Raw genomic sequence first — 23,852 nt, 5'->3', positions numbered from 1 at the left:
CTCTCAACTTATATTAGTATGACTCTTTTTCAGAATTTGTTTTTCTATCTATGATTGTTGATCCTATGATTGGCCTTTGATTTAATTCCCTTTTATAACCAGACATTTGCAAGTAGTTCACTAACACGCACATGTTACTTCTCTTCCTTCCATCTTGTCTCATATTTTAACAACCTGGATTTTTTTTTCTTTCTGTCCATTGAGCCTAACAAATTCCTCATGCTCAAATCACTGAGCTAGATATTCAGCAGGTATAAATCAGCATAACTCCATTGGCTTCAAGCTATGATAATTTACACCGGCTGAGGAGCTGAGCCATACTTTAATATTTTGAATCTTCTTTCCAGTCTTCTCAGTCTTGTGTTCACTTTGGGGTTACGAGTTGGTTCTGACTGCTAGTAACACAAAAGCATCTTGAACACATTGAGATTTTTGGCTTACAAAGTGCTACTTAAAATATTTACGGGGATCTAAAGAAATTTCCTGAAGAATGCATTTATTATTTCTTCCTCAGCAAAGAACAATAATACACCAGTGGTGTTTTTCAGATGAAAAGCCAGTTAATGTGTTGGAAGAACAGTCTGTAATGGGCAATGAGTTGAGTTTGATGGCTTCAGTACTGATCCTTCTGGTGGGGAAGCACCATATGTAGCAGGTGAAACAGAAGGGCTTTTACCAATATTTTTTATTATCTAGAATGGAATTAGGGGGCTGAAGCTTCAGTTCTGTCTCATTTATTTGAAGATGGGAATATTCTCCTCAGGAGTCCAGTTTACAATGGTGCCAGCACCAAGAACTTTGCAGTGACATTGCCTACACTTCACTGGTTTCATTTTCACTACTGTCAGCCTTAACTGGCCCCAAACACTCAAAATTAAAACCATAGTAACAGTGATTTGCCATTACTTTGCTGGATATGGTAGGGACAGAAAAATACCATTGCTGCTCCGCTCTCTCTTTCTCCTTATAGATCTACGATGGGCCCAGCACTCATTTCCGTCTTATCGCCACATACTGTGGTATTGTCCCTTCATCGTTCATCTCCTCCGGCAGTTCTATCACAGTCCAGTTCCAGTCTGATTCTTCTGTGAATGGAAAGGGTTTCCTTTTGGACTGGTATGCAATGGAAGCTTCTCCAGCCACTATGTACACCATTGCTAGAGGTTTGTCTCTGAAAATGGCACTATTGGTTAGTTTGTTAAGAGTGATAACATTGGCGAGGCACTAAATCCTGTTCCCATTAAAGGGTGCCTGGTGTAATGCAGGGGAGACCTGTGTTACCATTGTTACTGATCATTATTATTTTTGTTGATTTGTATTGTTGTACCTCTCTCAAATGCAGTTTTTTTTACGTTGTTTTAAAAGTGAAGCTCAGGCTTCGTTGGAGGGGTTAAGGATTCTCAAGCCCTTTCTGGCATTTTAGGAGGGACAAATATTTTGCATGCCTACATGGAAAAAGTATCCTCCTTGAAATAACATTCTTGGAGGATTTGTCACTTGCATAAGGAAGATGACTAACAAGCTCATGTGATGCCATTTAGAAGCCCTGAGATTCAACTCTACACAGACCTTCAGGGACATACAGGACATGTTTAATCCAAAATATCCTATAAGCAAAGGAAAAGAAGTTCAATATGAATATATATCTCTTGTGTGAGATATATACTTATTGTAAGAAATGAGAACATGAATCTATTTATTGTATCTGAGAAAGTTAAACAGGACAAAGTTAAGATTGACTTGGGCGCTGGATATGGTTCCTATTTTCAAACCAACACCTGAGAGTGCTTGCAGAAATACTTTAACATTGTATTGACATATAGCACCATTGTAGTTTTCATACTGTGTTCAGTGAGGGACTGTCAATTAGATGATAAAGAAGAAACAATTTTAATTTTATAAAAGAAGATTTTTAATGTTTATTTCTTTTTGCACGGCAGGTGTATGTGGTGGTGTTGCCGTGACTGGAGAAACCCCTTCATTCCTCTTCTCACCAGGCTGGCCCAGCAACTACAGAAATTTTGCTGACTGTACCTGGCTTATCAGAGCTCCAGAATCCACTGTGGAGTTCAACATCCTGGCCCTAGATATAGAATCTCATAGTTCATGCAACTACGACAAACTTGTCATCAGAGATGGTGAGAAATCTTGGTACCATCTGACAGTGTGAAATACACAGAGAGCCCCAGAATATAAAAATCCTTGTCTACTGTGTGTGTACTTAAAATAAATAAATACATCCGAAAGATCAAATTTTGCTTCAGTTTATCAGTCACAGGAACCTGTTCCAAAATGAATATTCTTCTGTGCTGAAGCTATGTGCAGGCTAATATCAAGCAACAAGCAACACAAGATGGTGATGGTCCAGAAAAATGTGTGAACAACTTTGACTGAAATACTGTTAAAAAATTAAGACTTCTGGTATTTTTAATACTGACATTTCCTCTTTTAACCTTAGGAGACAATAACCTTGCCCCAGTGCTGGCCACCATATGTGGTCGAGACGCACCTGGGCCAATAAGATCTTCTGGAGAGGCCTTGTTCATTCAGTTCACTACAGATGCAAGTGTCACTGGTGCTGGGTTTAATGCTTCTTATCACAAAAGTAAGTTGTGGGTTTTTTTTTCAATTTTATCTTTAATCTGCCTTGCCGCTGAAAGCTGAATAAGGAAGGAAGTAGTTATAGCCTACATTTTTAGCATAGCTACCTGACATAACTGTCAGCAATCTATCCAAGTAATTGCATGAAGCATCTGTTCACATATTCCAAAAACACATGTTCTTAAGGTAAACTTTGTCCCTTGTCCAGAGTTCTGCTGTTACGAAACACTCCTCAGATCTGAAATTCACCTTTGTCCTGAAAAACAAATATTGTAGCCTGGAAAATGTACAAGTGCATGAAGAAATATTACAACAGTTAAGAATTGTGGTTAAGAATTGCAAAATATACTCAGAAAATGTGAAGGCTGGTGCTAGCTAAAAAACAAACTGCAATTGTTGAGAGATGGGGAAGTGGAGAATGAAAGGGAAGGGAACCGCCAACTTGGAGATGCAAATAAATGAATCCAAGCACACACACAAAATAGATACAGGGCCAGGTCCTTGGACCCTTTTAAGGCCCCACAAGGACAAAGATGCCTCATGGCAGCAGTTGAGGATTCTCCTTTCATATGGAAATCCTCTGCTGCAGCCAGATGCTTGTGAGCAGTTCTGACCGCCCCACTCCCCAAACACACAGACTGCTGTAGAGTGCATTCCAAGGGGGGCAGGAGCAGGGAGGGGCATGTCAGGGTCTTGAGTGGACAGCCTTGAGGTTGCTCCAACTTACAACCTGTGCTGGGGGCCAGTTTAGTGTACAGCAGCCCCCAGGATTGGTGCTGAGAGGAACGCATGAGGAAAGGTGGCATAAAGACACCTATGCCTCCCTTCCCCACATGCATCAAGCACAGTGCATTACTCATTTGTCTGCCATACTAAAAAGCCAGGTTTGTTTGTTGTGTGTCAGTATACAACCTGGACAGTCTACTAGCAGACTTGCATGTGGCCTGGAAGTGGGCAGATTATTCAGGATGTTCACTAATGCACATCCCACACAGCTGTTCAGCATTTGGCTTAACAATCACATTGATTTTGAAGACATTTTTGTAATAATTTAAGATGACTTTTTCTTCCCTATCTCATTTCCCTTCATTCAGGTTGTGGTGGCTATTTGCATGCCAACAGGGGAGTGATCACATCCCCCAACTATCCTCAGGCCTATGCTCCCAATCTCAATTGTTCCTGGCATGTATTGGTTACCAGTGGGTTTGTTGTCGTTGTCCATTTTGAACAACCCTTCGAAGTTCAGAGCGAGGATGCTTCTTGCAGCCATGGGGACTATGTGGAGGTGAGCTGATCAGCTGTGGGTGTTGTCACTTGGTTTCCAGAAACAGGACATACTGGCCCATGACTAGGGCTCCTATATGTTGTGGTATTATTAACAACAGGAAAGTGAAAAAAAAATCATTTAGAATTGTCTTGCTATCTTTCAAAGCTTTATTTAGAGATGCTGATTTACTGGTACAGTAAATTAAAGGGGAAAATGCTTTTTTCAAGATTGTTGTTTGGGTTTGTTCTTATATCTGCTAGAGCATTCCTTAAGGTTTATAGCTGTATGCTTGAACAACCTTAACAATTTCCTTCTAGCTTAAAAATGGACTGGATGACTCTGCCCCGCCTTTGGGGACCATTGGAAGGAATGGGCGGTTTTGTGGTAGCAGCTCTTTTTCTACCATGTACACTACAGACAATCAGCTGTTTGTCCACTTCATTTCTGACAGCAGTCATGCGGGCCACGGGTTCAAACTGAAGTATGAGGCTAAGAGTCTGGGTGAGTGTCAAAATCCAACACAAGTTTTGAAAATTAGTAGAAAAAAACCCTTAAAATTTGTTCTTTCAGAAGCATGGTTCTTATAATAAGTGACTTAATCTGAAGAGACAAGGTGGGTGAGGTAATATCTTTTATTGGACCCACGTCTTTTGGTGAGAGAGACAAGCTTTTGAATCACACAGAGCTCTTCTTCAGGTCTGGGGAAGGTGCTCCAGTGTCACAGCAAAATGCAAGTGAAACGGATTGTTTAGCATAAGTAGTTAGCACATAGTGTAAGCGAGCATTTAAGGCAGAGTGGCCCGCTAACACCTCTGCAGTGATAGGACAAGAAGAGGGGGTTAGTGGATTCAATTGCTGTAATAAGCCATAAATCCATTGTCTCTGTTCAGTCCATGATTTTTAGTATCTAGCCAAGTAATGAATTTAAGCTCTTTATGTTAAACAATCTGTTCCACCTTGCATTTTGCTGTGACACTTGGAGCACCTTTCCCAGACCTGAAGAAGAGCTCTGTATGGCTTGAAAGCTTGTCTGTCTAACTAACAGAAGTTGGTTCAATAAATGATATTACCTCACCCACCTTGTCTCTCTAATATCCTGGGACCAACACAGCGACAACTGCACTTAGCATGGAGAGACTGTAATCTGATTAAAAAACAAATATCGGCAAAAATGCCTTCTGTGTAAATTATTTGAAATGCCCACTGCATAAGCTCACCTTAACTGATCACTCTTGTTAGAGTGTGTATGGTAAAACCCATTGTTTCATGTTCTCTGTGTGTGTATATATATATCTTCCTACTGTATTTTCCACTGCATGCATCCAATGAATTGGGCTGTAGCCCACGAAAGCTTATGCTCAAATAAATTTGTTAGTCTCTAAGGTGCCACAGGTACTTCTGTTCTCACTGCATAAGTGTTCCACATATTTGTAAGGGACCAGGGTGTAGGTTGTCTGGCCTAGCAATCACAGCTGGGCTGGAGTCCACATGTCAAGGACGATAGTCAGTGAGCAGGGGTTGGAGGAATCGCTAGAACCAGGTTCAATAAGCAAGAGTCAGGGTCAAAGTCAGGCTGGGGTTGGAGACCAGAGATCAGAGGTAGCACCAGGCTAGAATCAGGAGGTCAGAGTCAGGCTGGGATCAGAGTCCTGAGATCAAGAGACAAGGTGAGGTCTGGAGTCACAACAGGCCCAAAGTCTTCGTTGTTGCCCAGACAACTTCCTGGGCTACCTTCCAGGGTTAAATAGGGTGATGGCCAATCAGAGGGCCACAGTTAGGGTTATTACCTAGCCAGTATTTGATCGACCTGACCAGTTTTTTTATGTATTTGCCAGTTGCCAGAAAAATAATTTAATTTGCCAGGTTTTTTTACATGGGTCTAAAGATTTGCATTGTTATCACAATGCACTGGGATATCTAATGTTAAAAGTTTCTGTGTCCAGCTAAAGATGCTGCAGTGTTACCCCTTATGCAGTTTAAGTAAGAAAATGTTGTTATCAATGTTATCCATACGTGTTATCTGTCTAGATAAGTGGCCGTTGAAGTGGGGAGTGGGGGGAGAGTTGCAGAGTTGCCTTGTGGCTGGGGGTTGAGGTTGCAGCAGGCTTGCCTTGTGGGACGGTGGGTGCTGGGGTTTTTTTGCATTTCAAAGGTGGTAACCCCAGCTGCAGGGTACTGTCACTCTGGCTTCTTTGGCTAGTACTGCCTGTGGTGCCTATCCTCCACACTGCTCCTTGGCTTGCATGGCCTCCTGGTTGCACTGTGGGAACATCAGCTGTTCCAGGCTCAGCAGACCTGGGTTCTAATCCTGACATTATGTTAATAAAACACTTTTCATTAGTAGTATCGCTAGCTTCCCTGGCGGTTGGGTTGAAGCTATCTCTCACCTGCATCTGGGAAACGGGGGAAGTTGGACACAGGTTAGCAGGAGACTTCGACAGTTAACACGGGGAAGGAAGGCAAATTAGAATCTTGCCTCTGCCTGCTACATACTGCAAATAGCGAGTTACAGCAGAAATGAATGTGACCCAGTGCATTGGCAGAAATGATAACATTCCATAAAAGTTTCCTCCTCAGCTGAGAAAATAACACCCCCTGCAGGAACTGGCATTTTTGAAAGAATGAAGAGGTGGCAGGCCACATCCTCAGCTGGTATAAATCAGGCGCCTGGCACCTTCAGCTGTTCCCAAAGTATTTCAGGCAAACACATGTCTTAGGACATTTGGAGCTCTCATTTAAATGATGTTGATTAAACAGAACTAAGGTAACCTACTAGCATGCTCACTCGCTCTCAAGTTTGTAACTCCTCTTTTTCTATCTACTCCTTCCATTGGAAATTCTACGCATAGTAGGAGCTAAGCATATACATATATATTTCTAGAGCTTCACTTTAGAGACCTGGATTGAATCACTGTATTCATTAGCATTACTAAAATGTATTTTAATCATAAAGTTGTTAGCTGCTTGTAGCGAGACAACAACTCACCAGCGCAGCGCCTCCTGCTGGTCATCTGGGAATTAGCTCTTTTCCAGCATACGGAGCGCCCTGTGCAGGCTGGTGTCTCGCCTGCCACCAGCCCCATGTCCCTCCCAGACCCCAGTGCCCTTTACCTCAGGGTTCTGCCCCAGCAGTACCCCCACTCTCTGGGTCTCCCCTCCCAGGGGAACCCCCACCCTCTACACCCACCTTGCCTCAGTGGCTACTGCCAATCGTCATCTAGCCCCCTCTCACTGGGGCAAACTGCCGTCTGTCATGGCCACTCATCATTGGCAAGGGGGTTGGACCAGCTGCCCCTGCCTAACCCCAGGCTGCAGCCTCTGCAACCCCAGTACCTGTTTTGGCCTCTTATCAAGGCCCGCAGCCTGGGGATTTGCCAGCCTGGAGCTCCCCAGCTCCTCTGGCCTTTCCCCAGCCCTGCTGTGTTCTCTGTACCCTGAGCTCTCAGGCAGCGAGGTCCTTCCCTCTTTACCACTAGAGAGACTGCTCCAGCTTCCGGCTCACAACCCTCTTATCAGGGCCATCTGGGCCCTAATTGAGCTGGCCACAGCTGTGGCTGCCAGGGCCGGCTTTAGGCCGATTCCCCTGAATCAGGCCCCGCGCCCTAAAGAAGAGCGCCTAACTTAGGCGCCTTTTTAATTTTTACTCACCCGGCGGCGCTCCGGGTCTTCGGCGGCACTTCGGCAGTGGGTCCTTCACTCGCTCCGGGTTTTCGGCGGCACTTCGGCAGCGGGTCGTTCAGTGCTGCGGAAGACCCGGAGCGCTGCCGGGTGAGTCATCCCTACCGGGGCCCTGTCGAAACTATTCGAATCGGGCCCCGCACTTCCTAAAGCCGTCCTTGGTGGCTGCTACTCCAGTCAGCCTAGCTTGGCTGTTTTAACCCCTGTTCTCCAGGAGTAGGGCAGCCGCCCCACTACACTGCTAAATAAAAGTATCTTAGTATGACAAAGAAACTGAACAAATTCTTGAGTTTGCTTTGAATGTCATTTCTCACTGGATTTCATATTGTCTTGAGTTTTACATTTCAATTGTTTTGGAAAGTGAAAGTAAGTATGCTTCACAAAAAGCATCGAAAGATCCAATCCTTAACTTCAGTTTTCCAAATGTTAGGAATTCTTCAGAAATAAAGCATATAAGGTTTTCCTCTTCATGCTTATCTGAGTCTAGGATCACTGTGGTAGTAGAGTGTCAGTCAGTGCAGTCGTCAGGGGACCGTTGTATTAATTTTCATGGAATAAATGGGCTGTTGGTTAACAAGCAGGCCAGAAAATCTAGGTTTAAATATGCTATAGTATCGCTAAACAGCAAAAATTAGAGTATATTTATTTGTGTAATGAATATAATCCATTGAAAAGAACCTGTGACTAAGTATATGGATGACTTACTTGTTTTGTATACAGTGTTGTTGTAGCCATGTTGGTCCCAGGATATTAGAGAGACAAGGTGGGTGAGGTGATACCTTTTATTGGACCAATTTCTGTTGGTGAGAGAGACACAAATTTTTGAGCTACCCACAGGGCCGCCCAGAGGATTCAGGGAGCCTGGGGCAAAGCAATTTCGGGGGCCCCTTCCATAAAAAAAGTTGCGATACTATAGAATACTATATTCTCGTGGGGGCCCCTGTGGGGCCTGGGGCAAATTGCCCCACTTGCCCACCCATCTGGGCGGCCCTGGCTACCCAGAGCTCTTCTTCTTCAGAGCAGACCTGAAGAAGAGCTCTGTGTAGCTCGAAAGCTTTTCTCTCTCACCAGCAGAAGTTGGTCCTTGTTTGTTTTGAACATCTCACACATTTTCTTTAACCTGTTCTTAAACTTCTCTTTCCCAGCCTGTGGAGGGAATATCTATATCAGTGATTCCAGTCCCAGTGGATATGCATCTTCCCCCAACTATCCTAACAACTATCCACAGCATGCTGACTGTGTCTGGACCATAACAGCTCCGAATGGAGGGGCAGTGGAGCTGCAGTTTGAAGACCAGTTTTACATTGAACCTTCACCCAAGTATAGCTACATTTATTTTGCATACATTTTCTGAGGCACTCCATTTTCATTTTTCTTTCCCTATTACCATATCAGTATGTTCCCTAATTCCCCAATAGAATTTACTCCAAAATTTACAATTAGGATGTTTTGGAGACTTTTGAGAGAGGTGCCTGGACCCTCTACATTGCCAGTGTACATCCCTGGCCTTTTTAATATTTGACAGAAATCAAAAATAAGATATACAGCAAAAAAGTAACAGGGATGGAGGAAACTCAAATGGCAGGAGGATCTCTTCTGTAAATTCTATGCCCTGTGCTCCCTTCCTACTCAGATTGGTGGCCAGTGGGCACAGACTGATTGGCCACGGCTATAAAATGCCCACAGCACACTTGGGGGTTTGTACCACTATATCCACTCATTTGGTCTGTGCTCTCTGCATGCCAGAAGATATATAGGGCCAGATCCTCATTTGCTAATCAGTTGAAGTCCACTGACTTCAGTGGAGTTATACCAGTTGATACCATAACAGTTCCAGGCAACTTAACCTGTATTTTCCCTCCAGCAAGGTTCATTCTCAGGCTTCCGACTCCCCAGCCATCATCTCTCTTGGGCGGAGACACGTGTCTGTCTCCCTCCTCAGTGGGGTATTTCCAGGCTTCAAAATTCCATGCCTACACCATGAATTCCCCAGCAAGACAGACTGCCTTAGCAGGCTTGCTTTGCCTTCCTTCCTCAGAGGCTATAAACAGCATAATTGTCCACAGTTATCACAGCTCTTTCTAATCAAGCAAATTTATTCTTAAGGTAAAAGCATCACAGAGAAAAACAATAAAAGAACTTACACTGATGCTAATTAGCTCACCAGAGATCAACCCTGACTCCAATAAGGGCTCTGGTAGGCGAACAGTCCTTCAAACCCCACCAAGGGGTTTTCCTGCAGCTACAAGTTCAGAGCCACTTAGGCTCAGAACCAGCACACCATGAATATGTGATCATCTCCTTTATACAGTTTGGGTTTTGATCCTTAGAGACTGTGAATAGGCAATCAGTCAGACAGTGGGTTTCTCCTCAAGGAATAGCTTCAAAAGATTGGGTCCAGAGGTGGGGAATTTGCATTCCCTTCCCCCAGGTATTTCCTAGGAAACCCACTTAACTTTAAAAGTTCATCTTGTTTCAAATAGTACTTTGAAGCTCATTGCACTTCCCAGCCAGGGTTTATATCAGTTGGGTCTCCTCCCTAGAGATGTGACATACAATCTCACAAAAAATGCATTTTAATACAATGAACTCCTAAAATACTTAAACTGAATTCAGTCAGGCTTAACTTAATTCAGTAGGGTTTGTCCAGGATATTGCAGGAATCTGCCCTATCTGTCACATACACTAGCAAAGAATCCACCCCATAATAGTGCCAGGTTCAGAAAAGCTGGTGCAGGTATGTGGACTCAACAAATGCCTCCACCCGCCTATGCCCCGCTTCCAGGACAGCTGGGTGAGGCTGGTAGGTGATTATACAGCACCCCATCAGTGAAGCTGTCTTGTATTTTGAAGAAGTTGTTGGCTCTTACACACCCACATAATGGGGTGCACACTTATTTGGATTGATGAACCCCTATAGATAGCTTTGATCAGTCCCACTGCCGCTATTTATTTCAGTAGTCACTGAAGATGTTGAACAGGGAATGTGTTTTTAAATAATCATTTAAAGGTTAAATATTTCAAAAAAATGCTGCACATTAAACAGTGACACTATTTAAAGCCTTTTTATTACTGTTAATAGCCATGTCACAGGATTCACATCAGCTACTATCAGAGCTTGCTGTGGTATTGTGACCTATTTAGTATTTCTGGCACTATAATTGATTCAAGCCCTATCATTGTCTGTGAATTTGTCTGGCTCTATCACTGTGCCTTTTTCCTAGTCACACCACATCTAAAATGTCATTGCTCGAAGGTTTCAGGTATTTGCTGAAATGTCATAAATGGATTGTTGCTGCAAATTTAATAGAAAACTTCCTCCTATTTTAGTTGTGCCTTCAGTTACCTTGAATTACGTGATGGAGCTGACTCCAGTGCACCAGTGCTTGCCAAGCTGTGTGGAAGTTCTCTGCCAGGCATTCAAAGGTCTTCAGGAGCTGCCATGTATATGAGGTTTAGGTCTGACAACAGTGCCACACATATTGGATTCAACGCCAAGTACTCAAGAGGTAATGCTAGCAGTTATTCCATTTATTGCATTTTCACTGATCTGTGGCAATAAAAGGAACAGAAAAGATTTAGGACCCAAATCCTATAGTTTTAATTCAATAAGGATTGGGCCCTAAATTAATCAAAATAGATTGATTGACAGAAGCTTTTGTCTCTTTCCATTATTCTATACCATAGATTCATGTAATCAGAATCATCACATCAATTAATGCTAATATATTATTTCCCTAGTGATAGGTAGGAATCATAGCAAAATATGAAAGTCCTTGTAGAATTGCTGCAGTGGAAACGGGGATTGGGCAATTTGATAAGCCTAATAGTCAAACTGCAGCAATCTAAGGGACGACACCAAAAGGGCCAGAAGGAGTAAGTGGCTGTAGCACCCGTGGCCAGAGGCCCATGATATAAACAGTGATGTATGACAAATTACATGCCAGGTGCACCTTGGTCAGCAAATGGCTGCAAATAAGGTTAGATGTGTAAAGTCAGGTCATTTGATTCGGTATTCAGCGTTCAAATAGAGTGTAATTTGTATGACAAGGGGGTTGAAGAGGTATGTATTGCAAGAAGAGCAACTAACAGCAGGTAGTTGTGAGGTAAAGTAGGGGTGCCCTGATGCCAGTGTCATAACTGATTACATTAACAGTGCCGGGAGGCAAACAAAGAAGTAGCAAAAGCAACAGAGCGCTGATAATCTCAGCATGGGGTTGAGTGATGGAATGGGGATGGGATGAGATGGGGAGTCAATATTTGCCAGCCAGAAAATGAAATAATTCATTAAGAAACCATTTTTTATTTTCTAGCTGCTAAGGCAGGGTTAGTAACACGCAACAAAGAGTTAACAGTAAAATAAAGCCCTTGGGTCAGATTCAACGGCAATGTAAAATGATGTCAGTTTTCAGAGATGCCACTAACCTTCAGAGAAAAGTGTTTGCTTATTATATTGGTCTCATCTGGGAGCGTTCAAAACTAGGACTGGGGGGCTGTTTCTTCTTCATATTTCTTGGTAGTAAAGAACTGGAATTTATTGTTTTAAGCAAGATTTTATTGATTATGTTTGATCTCAAATATAAAAAACAAATTTTATATATATATAAGTGGAGTGGAGATTGGGCCCACTGTATGAAAATATTGACATCACATATTAAGAGAGAATTTGTATCTGGTCAAAAAGAATCCCAGTGGAATATATTGGTTTTTCCAGTGCATCCTGTATGTCTGCCAATTAGATAACAGACTTTTCAAGGCAGTTGCTGTATTTCTCTTTATGTCCTGTGCAGTGGTGATAATATTGATGGCTCTTAACAAATGACTTATTCCAACATGATTAACAGGTAGTTATTAATCATGTTGGAATAAGTCATTTGTTAAAAGCCATCAATAATATCACCATTGCACAGGACATAAAGAGAAATATAGTACTGCCTCTAAAAGTCTGTTATTTAATTGGCAGACATACAAGATGCACTGGAAAAGCCAATATATTCCACTGGGAATAATTTATTATTTGTTCTTAACATTATTATTATGAACTCACATTTTGTGTTTATCACAGAAAAAGTGAAATTTCAAGAGACACGAGTGAAAAGAGGGTGGTGGCTTTGTGAAATGGGAAGTCAGGCCATGCATAGCAGCAGCACAGGGAAAGGCATGGAAATGAGAATCAAAAGCAGTAGGAAACAAACATGAAGCATGTAATTCTGCTTTTACACTGCGACACAGAAGACAAAACCAACAAACAGACTATGAATATTACTACTTAGTTAAATCTAGAGAGGAATCTGACCCATGGCTCCAAATCCAAACCATCACCCAAATCTTAAAAATCTGGATCCAAATTTAGCAAATGACATTTAGCTTTATAATGGTCCAACACAAAATCCATGATCAAAACACTGCCAGACTGAGATATTTGAAATCTGGATCCAAAGGACCTGATTCTCATTTACACTGCCAGAGTGGAAAGAGACTTCAAAGTAAATGAGAATCAAGCCCCAAATCTGTAACTTGAGTTTATGTCTGGCTGAGGTAATGAGGTATCAGTGAGAGGTAAGACAAACAGAAAACAAACAACATCCACAGTAGGTGTAAGTATTTGTGGAAGGAAAACAAACCAGGACTGGTGGAATTAAAAGGAGAGATTAGGAGATTTAAAATCTGGAGGACAATCCCCACTATGATTGTGCCGAACTACTTGGCAATGTGCTGTTAAAGTCTTGTGGGAGAGGCAGCTCAATTCCATGAGGTGCTGTTCTAGGGTGAGAGGATCACTAGAAATGTGGTTCTCTTTGCAGCTACATGTGGTGGAACGGTGACAGGACAAAATGGTGTCATCGAAAGTGTAGGATTTCCTGAGCTGCACTATCAAGACAACTTGTTGTGCGAATGGTTACTCCAGGGACCTACCGGCCATTATCTCACCATTAGCCTAGAAGGACTAGATGTTCAGGACTCCCCTGAGTGTGCAAATGACTTTGTGGAGATCCGCGAGTACAATGCTTCAGGTCAGTAGACTGTTTCAGTGATTCTCTTCCCTGCTGTCATCCCAGCAGCAAGCCTCAAAGGAGACTACTAAAAACACTTGCTGCTGAAAGAACTACATGCAGTACAGGTGCCTTCCTTATTGCCAATGTAGTTACATTAGTTATTGAAGTAAAGCAAAGGAAACAAAAACCCTTCCAATTGTTTCCCAAGATTGCTTTATTTCTTTAAACCTACCTAATGGTTTAAACTCAGTGGTGCTATTTGAATAGAAATTTGAATAAAAATCATCCTGATAATAAAACTTATCTGTCTGTCTTTGACTTGCCTAGGGAATTTATTGGGCAGATACTGTGGTACTACTATCCCTGATGCAATGGATACTTCTGACAGTTTTGCTTATGTCAAGTTCTTCACTGATGGATCTATCAACGCCCCAGGATTCAGACTGCGCTTTGATGCTAGTATTGAAGGTTAGAGTTGTAAAGTAGCAATTTACCATAAGCAAGGCAGCATACACAGCTAACCACATTTTCCATCTTCATCAGAGTGCAATTGTTTTGTTTTGTTTTCAAATCATTTGTTCTTACAGCAGTGTACATTTGTCCTTTAAATCTGACTTATGTATGGTTGTAGCTCTTTGATCCTTGGCTATCCTGCCCGGGTGAAAGTTAGAGCAACAGACGACCTGTGCTATCTTCCACCAGCACAGGAGGGAAAGCAAATTTCCCACCCAAGTCCTTTGTAAGGCTCTTTCATCAGGGCCTAATTTATTGTTTATAAAAAAGGATGTAAACACCACAAAATAAAACAACTCAATTGCTGCTCACAATCCCCAGAGGCTTTTCTCTGCCTCAAGCAGCCAGCGGACAGGAGAACACACCCTTCCCTTGTGTGACCTGCCTGGACCCAGCTTCCTGTTCTGCACAAACCTGGCCTGGCCATGTGATCCCTTTCCAGACTGCTGCTTTAGCCTGTCACAGTGAGCTACTCAGATCTCTTGACGTCTTAGCCCCATGGTGGTTCAGGAAGGCAGTCATCTGGAATGAGCATTTAAGGGAAGCAAATGTTAATTCTTGATTCACATTAGTTACTATGATCAATTATCATTCATATTTTAACAAATATTTAATGGCACATTTGAGTGGATCTACCAGAAATATTAAACTTCTCTAACCATTGTCACCAACACATTGAAGGGTATAGCATAGCAAATCAAAATTTCAAGCAGTCAAGAGCTTTTTTTCTTATATCAGTTCCATGGTTTTGCTTTAATCCTTTACCTCCAGAAAGTATTTAGTATCCACTGATTTTCTGCAAGAGCTTTCCTAACATTTGTTCTGTTCCAGAGTGTGGTGGAGATCTTAATGCGCCTGTTGGGACATTTACTTCCCCCAACTATCCCAACATGTACCCACACAATCGAGTGTGTGAATGGAGGATCACCGTCCCGGAAGGACGACGGATCACACTAACTATTAATGATATGAAAACTGAAGCCTACCAGAGGTGCAGCTTAGATTATGTGGCTGTAAGTGTGAATGAATACAGGGAAAGCACATTCATGTGCTTTAATTTACTTATACACTATTACCAGAGTGGTACTGTTGAAATTGCGTGTATATTTGTATATCTGTTTCTAAGACAAATTATAACCCACCCCAAAAGAATGGGAGTGGCGACAGAGGAAGAAAGAAATTAACTCTCTAAGGTACAGATTCAGGAAGGTACTTAAGGTCATGTGTAACTTTAAGCATGTGACTAGTCCCACTGAAGCCAATGGAACTACTCATGTGTGCAGTTACTTGTGTACTTAAGTGTTTGCAGGATCAGAGCCTTATTTACTAAATCAAACAAAATGTGATTAGACTCTGAGTAAATTCAGAAAGCACACTAAAGTATTTAAGTCTGAAACAGAATCCAGTTATCATTTATTATTTTTACAGCACCCACAAATACACTTGTACTTTATAATACAGAGAGAAATGATCCCTGCAGAAAAGTTCCCTACAGCTGGTGAAGCATCTACTGCCCTGTGTGCTGAGTAGGGACAGAGCCAAGACTCTGTCCACCTGCTCCCTGCCCACCTGTGTGATGAGGCCAGTAGCAACTGGCCTCCATCCATCACGTGGCTATCCTCCATGCCCTTACTCCCCTGCTTTAGACAAGTCACGCGCACTGTCCCTTTATCAGCTAATGAAGTAATGAACTCTGAAAGGAACAGCCTTCCTGCATCCCTGTGTGTCGATAACTCTCTACCTCATTCTAAATCTCAACTGACAACATCTTTTCTCCCTCTCCTGTACCTCTGAAATTACAGGAGAAGGAGAAGGAGATTAACTCCGCAGTTATATTATTTCACTCCCAGTGTCTTGGGATGCACTCTGCATGAAAGAAGCCATACCAAAAAAACAGCTGTATCATCAAAAACTAAATGTTAGAGCTGATCAAAAGTTTTCCATAAAATTTCTTTAAGTGGCTTTTTGACAAAATTGATATTTTTCGCAAAAAGTCCCTTTTCATTGAAAATTTCCAAAGTTTTGTTAAAAAAAAATCTTGGATTTTTTTTTTTTTTTTTTACTTTTGGACAAAGCATCAAAAACATTCACCGAATTTTTTAGGAGAAAACAAAAAATTTTAATTCAGGACCTGACCCACTAGAGTCAATGCGAGTTTGTTTCATAGACTTCACTAGGTTTTGGAACAGCCCTTTATGGAGGGATTTCAGTGAGTCTTGTGCAAAGCACATTTAAACTCTGAAGAAGATGTTTGGTTTGAGCCTCTAAGAATGCATTTTTAACCAACAGGTTTACAATGGCCTCAGACAAAATTCTCCCAGACTAGCCAAACTGTGTGGTGATGTAAATCCAGGCACTCAAGTGAAATCCTCAGGAAACACAATGAAAGTCATTTTGGTCACTGATATCTCTGTTTCAGCGAGAGGCTTCAGTGTTTCCTATTCTTCTAGTGAAGATGCAGGTAATGCAGATTTTTAAATTAACCTTATATGAAGTATCTTTGGCAAGCCATTTTGTAGCTAGTGCATGGCAAAAAAAGCATTGCAAAAATATGACACCTGTAACAAATACATGTTCTTTTTCTGTGTCCCATATCTTGAAAATGGCTGGGCTGAAAAACCTCAAATTTGGCAATCACCCATTTTACATAAGTAGAAAGCACCTTTTATTTAGATTTTTGGGGTTGTGGGTATGTGCGCACACATGTAAATCAAGCCTAAAATGGAAAGGACAGCTTTCACTCCGGAGCACGCAGTGTTTTGCAATGAGAACTGCATACACATCTCTTGCTTCTGAGGATGGGCTAGACTGTGATTTTTGCACTTAGCCTGGGATAAGGGGAGTGCAGCTGCTCCTCCCCAGGAGGCTTTGTGACACAGAGTCAGAATGCCTTCTGTGCTCCCCCATTGCTCAGGAGGCCTGGTAATTTAGTGCAACTCTTGCAAGCCAGCTTCATTGGCTAATGTATGCAGGTGGGGATGGAGCTAACGTTCCACCCACTATTGCACACAAGAGATGGGGCAGCTGGCAGAGCATTGCCTGTTAGGGCTCAGGCTTTTGGAACATGCTTCCCCCCTACGTCCGTAACAGGATGAATGAGCTGATCTTCAGAGCATGCTGCAAGGCCCAGCTTCTCTTCCTTGCCCGTAAGGAGTTGGGCGATAGGTAAGGCTGGGTAGCGGTGGAGTGGAGCTGTGGTAGGGATGTTGTCAGGAGGTTAATTAATTGTTGTTATATTTATAATTCCTGGGATATTTGATTTGCTCTTGGGGTAACTTCTGGGTCTGTTTCTTTACACGTGTGTTTTTAAATGGTTGTCAAGAGCACCCAAGAGGTTGGGCAGGCACTCTCTTGTTGCAGAGTAGTAACATCTACATAAAGAAGGAAATGAAGCTGGACCTAATTCTGTTCTCAGTAACACCACTATTGATATCAATGTGCAGGAGTAAATGAAAGCAAGATTTGTCTTGGTGCACCAAAATTATTATTATTTTCAAATAAGCAGTGTCTTGGTTCTGCAGTTTGTGGTGGGACCCGCATGGAAGCTGAAGGAGGGAATTTCACTTCACCAGGTTATGACAGTATCAGAAATTACACAAACAACTTGAACTGTGAGTGGACCATCAAGAATCCATACCACTACAATTCATCCACTTACATCTCCTTTGAGGATTTCCACTTGGAACACCACCAAGACTGTCAGTTTGACTACCTAGAATTACGAGTAGGTACGTAAGGTCAATTGAAACAGAAGAGTGAATTAAGCATATTAATACATCAGTTGCTTTAGTGGCAACTGTGTCATGTTAAGTGCACTGGATGGCAATTCTCCAAAATGTAAAAGGTGTTTAATATGGCACTCTATGATAAAATATAGGCTGAACAACATAAAGGCAGAGATGTTTACTGGATTAATGCACTACATCTATATATATTTGAACATATTTTAGAACTAGAACATATGCCTTCCTTTGGAAATATGGGACCTGATTCACCACTGCCCTACCTCAGTTATGCTCATGTAACTCTACCAAAATCAATGGAGTTAAACCGGTGTAAAACTGGAGGAATACAGCTTGATATGCATTTCTTTAATATATTAACACGTTGTGTATTGGGAAGTTCCTCTTTTCGTGCATTCTCTGGTATCTTGCATTGTAAGGCACTGGGAAAGCACCATGCCTCTTTCTTTTAATATTAAAAATAGCTCAACTAATGTCGACTGTAGTATGCAAGCACCAGATGTCTTCTGCCTTCACAGGTCATATCAGTGACCCCCCCAGAGAGAAGGACTCTGATTACAAGAAAATTGTTTTTGAGAGGGGGTATCTTTGAGGGTAGATATCTGTTACATCTTAATTGTTTTAAATATCAGCACCTGGATGTGTAGGTGTAAACTTGTCTTCTCGCCTTAATCCTAAAAAAGAATTTCTGGTCCGAGATATAGACTATAAAGTAGAAAGTAAAGAAAGAGAAATACTAAAGTAAATCTCTATTCTCCCACCTCTTTTCACTCCTCGTGCGCTCAGGCTCTGATACCAAAGTGCTTAAGTAGAGAAAGTCTATTTCCCCGGGAAAGAAAAAGAAGCAAACAGCCTTGTGTTATTCAATAGTGCTCACTTTGGCCAGACTAATGGATTTTCAGTTTACACAAGACTGGCCTCATGACAAAGACAGGCTGTTGTAATTCAGCTGCATATGCTGACGGTTAGCATTTAGTGAGCAGTGAGATTCTAATGGGGCAGAAAGTCACTAAATTCTAGTGGATTTTCCTTGAACAGTGACACAAGAGCAGGCGTGAATTTGGGAAAAGATCCTGTTTGGTAGCAGAGAGATGGGAGACACTGACTCAAGAGGAGAGTGTGGGATTATTTTCCTGGAATTGTCTATAGTACATATGTTTTTATGTTGGTTTTTTTAAAGGCCTGGTCCACACTAACCCCCCACTTCGGACTAAGGTACGCAAATTCAGCTACGTTAATAACGTAGCTGAATTCGAAGTACCTTAGTCCGAACTTACCGCGGGTCCAGACGCGGCAGGCAGGCTCCCCCGTCGATGCCGCGTACTCCTCTCGCCGAGCTGGAGTACCGGCGTCGACGGCGAGCACTTCCGGGATCGATCCCAGAAGATCGATTGCCTGCCGCCGAACCAGGAAGTAAGTGTAGACGTACCCAAAGATAGAAAATTAAGCATATGTTACTTGATACTCACAGGCAAATGTGTTTACTCCAAATAAGCAAAACAAATATTTCATTTCAAGCTTCCTGGGTGAGGTTTAATATTGTTTTAAATGATCAGCTACATGAGAATATTTCACTAGTCTAATTTCATATCCAATCTTTTGAATGAGCATTCTTTGCTTTTCTGTCGCAGATCCTGGACTTTATTATTCAATCTACACCTTTTTTCAGTTTGAGTCAAGTTCAGACAAATAGATGGCTAGTGTCCCATTCTCTGTCAAGAAAGCTATGCAGATTCATATATATATATTAGTGTATAATACTGGAAAAGACAGGTTGCACAGATTTGCTGTGTAATTTACATTAAATGTCAGTTTATTATACATCACTTTTCATCCACAGATCTCAAGGCACTTTACAAAGTTGGCTAAGTGTCATTATCCCTGTATTACATAGGGAGATTGAGTGACTTGATCCAAGTCACACCAAGTACCAATGGTAGGGCCTGGAATAGAACCCAGATGTTTCAACTTCTAGTCCTGTGCCATCAGTGCTGGGCCATGCTGTATCTCCTTTTGCAGGTTATGATTTGATTATGAATAAAGCCATAAATCTGTAGGCCGCTATTGTTAGAGAAGTAGATTTAGGAAGACAGTGCTTGGACATTTTGACAAACACTATTATAAAATGCCTCACTCTTGTCCCTCTCTCTCATTAAGAGCATTTATCTATTTATATAACACTAAAAATAAAATACAAATCAAACCAGCAAAGATGGAATAAAAGTTTGTAGAAACATATGCAGATGATTAAAAGTTACAAGAAATACATCTACCAATGTCATTCTTTGTTCTATAGAGAAGTCTTCAGCTAACAGAGCACACGTTGCGTAATTTTACACAGTGTTTTGAAGAGGAGTGCTGCAGATATCTTTGGGGGTGCCTGGTGTTGATCTAGGAGTGACTGTTTATGAATAGGGACACCCACACGTTTCTGAAACTAGACAGATCGTATCATCTAAACTGAAAATTCCCATTGAATTTAACAGGCATTCCATGAATAGAAGAATCAAGGGACATAACTATAGATAGGTTAGCTAGTCCATCCTTTCCCATCCTTCTAGCCATATGACTTTGCAATGCTATGGACCAGTCTGTGAGTGAGCACGCTCAGGTTCCATTGGTCAGACTAGACATAGACCTCAAAAGGGCAGAGGAAAAGACTAAAATGACTAACACAGAGCAAGCCATAGAATCTGCTCATTCAGTTCAATTCAATTCAATTCAAAAGGATAAATACTACAGCTTCTATAATTGTTCCCTGGCTCGAGTGGTCCAAATGCCACTATAAAACTCTAAAGCTCTGCAAAAATTTAAACATATAGAATAATTAGTCTTCCTTTAATGTGTACTATATCCTTTTGTGTGTGTTACAATACAAAAAAACCCTTTTATGCTGTTTCTCCCCCCTTCTCTCCCATTTGTTTCACACAAATTAATTTAACTTACTACAGATATTTTAGGATTGATTGAGTTAGCTGTAAAATTGGCAAACTGGCATGTGTTTTTTACTCAGGGGATGCTGATGGAGAGCTGATATCCAGACTCTGTGGCCAGGCACCACCTTCAGTGCCTCTAGTCATAGCAGCTCCTCAGATCTGGGTGCACTTTAGAAGTGATGAGCGTGTGGAAGATAGAGGATTCTATGCCAGTTACACATTTGAAGGTAAGTTCTATGAAAAGCTATTTTCCCTGACTGTGACAAGTCCAGTAAATGCTGCTAGTCATGCTGATCACACTGGAATGAGGTCTGCCCTCGAACAAGCCCACAGCAGAGAGCTTGTTGAGTTTCTGTTCAAGCTGAACACGTTCTCAGCTGAGCTTTCACACACCCTGTCCTCTGCCTTATCTCTGTTCCTTGAGCTGTGTTTGAGTGTTGTGCAGTGCTAGTGAGGGGCAGGACAATGCTCAGAACACATGGAGACTCCGTTTACTGACCAATGCATGCTACTCTTTGTGTCAATGCTGAATTTGACCGTGGATATTCATCTGGACCCATCAGCAGCACTACATTAACAGTGCTGTTAAAGTGGAAGTTGTGGTTTTAAGTATCAATTTCCAAAGCTTTTATAGGGCTTTATTAAGTATCAAAATAAATGTGAAGTTTCACGTTCATTGAAGCTTCTTATGTACCCCACCTCCAACATGTTTTTAACGCTTGAATTTTCTAAACCAGGTTGATTATCATCACCCATCTGAATTCAATTTAAATAGTTTTTCAGCTTGAAATATTACCGATATCATTGTTGTTTGTTCAGAGCATGCAGTTTCTCAAATATCCAACAAGGTATTGTTTTATTGCAGCTTGTGGTGGTATACAGACTGCTGAAAGTGGGGTCATCTCAAGTCCTAACTACCCAGATCCTTACAACAATTTAAATCACTGTTCTTGGTTGTTGGAGGCCCCGCGAGGTCAAACTATTACTGTGAGTAACACTAAACGCATGCTATAGAAAAGAGTGAATGCACTTAATGTACTTCATGAGTCTGTAGGAAAAGAGATTTTTTAATGGTTTAAAAGTCTGAAAAATGTGAAATATTAAAGAATAAAAATGTCACCATCAACAATATCCAAGGAAGGGGCAAAATATGCAGTAGAGATAAAACAACCTGCTTCTGTAGATCATAGTCTATTTTTAAAAAAGTTGAAGAAGGTAATCTTCTAATGGTTCTTGTCCTCAGATAGACATCACACGTCACTCACTCTTCCTCCCATAAAATAAATCATCTACTGTGTACACATAAGCAACTAGAGTAGCTGCTTTAAACAGATGCATAGTGATAAGCCTCTGCCTTCAGGAGGACAAGTCTGAGGCTGAAAGTCCGTGCTGCACCTCCAGGAGGAACAGAACAGAAGGTGCAGCCCTGTAGAAGAGTGGGACTTTGAGTCACATTGGTGTCCCTAAGTCTGTGGCCAGCTCTGGAGGCCAGAGTGGTCCCTGACATAAACTACAACAGCCAGGTTCTGCCCTAATTTCCAGGAGATTCCCTCCCAAGGGCTACCAATGGGCTGCTTTGGAACAGCTGAGAATCCCTGTAGCACTCTACATTATGGCCCTTACCCTCATGCCCCGGCACCAAGGCTTGTGAGGGGACCAGATTAGGGTCCCTTAGACTGCTACCCTATGCTGTGCTTGCACTGTAGCATTCTCCTGACCCCTGGGGTAACAGGTCCAGCCAGTGACATGTAGGGTTCAGTCAGCGGGCAGAGTCCCTCCCTGAGCCTTAAAGTGCTGTTCTGAAACAGCTTTGTGAAACAACGTTCTGCACTTATTGTCACTCAGTGATTCCCAGATCCAGCTTTCACAGTTTATGTGTAAAAAGACATGTCTTCTAACTGCAGGCTCAGCAGACTTACCCTGCACTCTATCCATCTAAGCTGCACTCTATCTGTCACTGTACAGGTATTTACAGTGTTTTAGGGGATATGAGGGCATCTGAGGTCAACAAATCTGTATTTAATCAATGCAGATTAAATTAGTACTATTCCGAATCAGCTGAAAATTAGGTTTTATTATAAGTGGAGCTGGTAGTGACTCTTGTCGTGAAGGTTTCCCAGCACTATCCACTATAAACCATCATTTTCAATTCTTATACTTTCCAAATACTAATTGTTTGGACTGAAATTTTCCATGCTTGCTCTTTGCCTCAGGCTGAATTTTTGGGGAAATTAGACCAGAGGGATAATTACATAGCCTTTTGCTAAACTTTTCCATACAGATCCCTGGCAATAATACCACATTGGAAGAGGGCCAGGTACTCATTAGTGCAGATCAATAATGAAGAACAGCACTAATAAATCTGCGAGCCTGTGTGATCAGCTGTTTGAAATCTTTGAGCTGAAAATCCCACCTATGTGCATATTACCCATGCACCCCACATTGGGGTCAGCAGTTCACTGCCCACATCCTTCCTGTCTGACACATCCATCTGACACTCTCATTTGATAGTCTTGCAGCAGCTTCTCTCAAGTTTAAAATAAAATAGAGTCATTTTCACTAATTGTTTATTATTGTGACCAAAAATAAAAAGATGGGGAACATGGACTTTTTTCCTAAATAGCTGGTTAATATTTTATCACAGCTGAATCGAAACTAAGATTTCATGGTCTCAGTCCCTGATTCAGGAAAGCAATTCAGCATGTGCTTAAGTCCATCCCTTTTCAGGAAAACACTTAAGCATGTTTTAAGCACATTCTTAAGTCCCATTGACTTCAATTCTAGATCTGTCCTTTTTCTCCTCTCTCTTAATTATGATCATTATGATTAAGATATAGAAACTCCAGCTCAGTACCAACAACAAAGTACCGGAGTCAAGTTGTCAAACAGTTTAGCATGTTATCAGTCTGTCAAATCATTGTGCTGGAACTGTTAGAGAACCTGGATAGATCTGTTTTGATGCATCCTGCAAGTACAGCTGGTTTCAGGTTCTGAATGTTTATTTTCTGTTCATTCCCTCTGAAGCGTCTGGCACCAGCCACTGTCAGAAGACAGGATACTGGGCTAGATGGATCATTGGTCTGTTCCAGTATGGCCATTCTTATGTCATTCTTGTTTG

At 41.8% G+C, this 23,852-nt stretch overlaps 1 protein-coding gene across 1 annotated transcript in view; it reads left to right on the top strand.

Moving 5' to 3' along the window:
* Window positions 1–23,852, top strand: part of CUBN (cubilin) — a 208,766-nt gene that overhangs the window by 135,610 nt on the left and 49,304 nt on the right. Inside the window, exons 39-52 of the mRNA XM_065398849.1 lie at window positions 971–1,163; window positions 1,941–2,138; window positions 2,459–2,605; window positions 3,696–3,886; window positions 4,186–4,369; window positions 8,692–8,866; window positions 10,877–11,055; window positions 13,351–13,560; window positions 13,870–14,010; window positions 14,887–15,068; window positions 16,345–16,516; window positions 17,577–17,783; window positions 20,812–20,961; window positions 21,600–21,721. Of these exons, the coding sequence (XP_065254921.1) occupies window positions 971–1,163; window positions 1,941–2,138; window positions 2,459–2,605; window positions 3,696–3,886; window positions 4,186–4,369; window positions 8,692–8,866; window positions 10,877–11,055; window positions 13,351–13,560; window positions 13,870–14,010; window positions 14,887–15,068; window positions 16,345–16,516; window positions 17,577–17,783; window positions 20,812–20,961; window positions 21,600–21,721 (2,451 nt within the window). The remainder of the gene's footprint in view (window positions 1–970; window positions 1,164–1,940; window positions 2,139–2,458; window positions 2,606–3,695; window positions 3,887–4,185; window positions 4,370–8,691; window positions 8,867–10,876; window positions 11,056–13,350; window positions 13,561–13,869; window positions 14,011–14,886; window positions 15,069–16,344; window positions 16,517–17,576; window positions 17,784–20,811; window positions 20,962–21,599; window positions 21,722–23,852) is intronic.

Source organism: Emys orbicularis, chromosome 2 (genome assembly GCF_028017835.1).
Source record: "Emys orbicularis isolate rEmyOrb1 chromosome 2, rEmyOrb1.hap1, whole genome shotgun sequence".
Classification (NCBI taxonomy): Eukaryota; Metazoa; Chordata; order Testudines; family Emydidae; genus Emys; species Emys orbicularis.
This window is presented reverse-complemented; position numbering and strand designations above follow the sequence as displayed.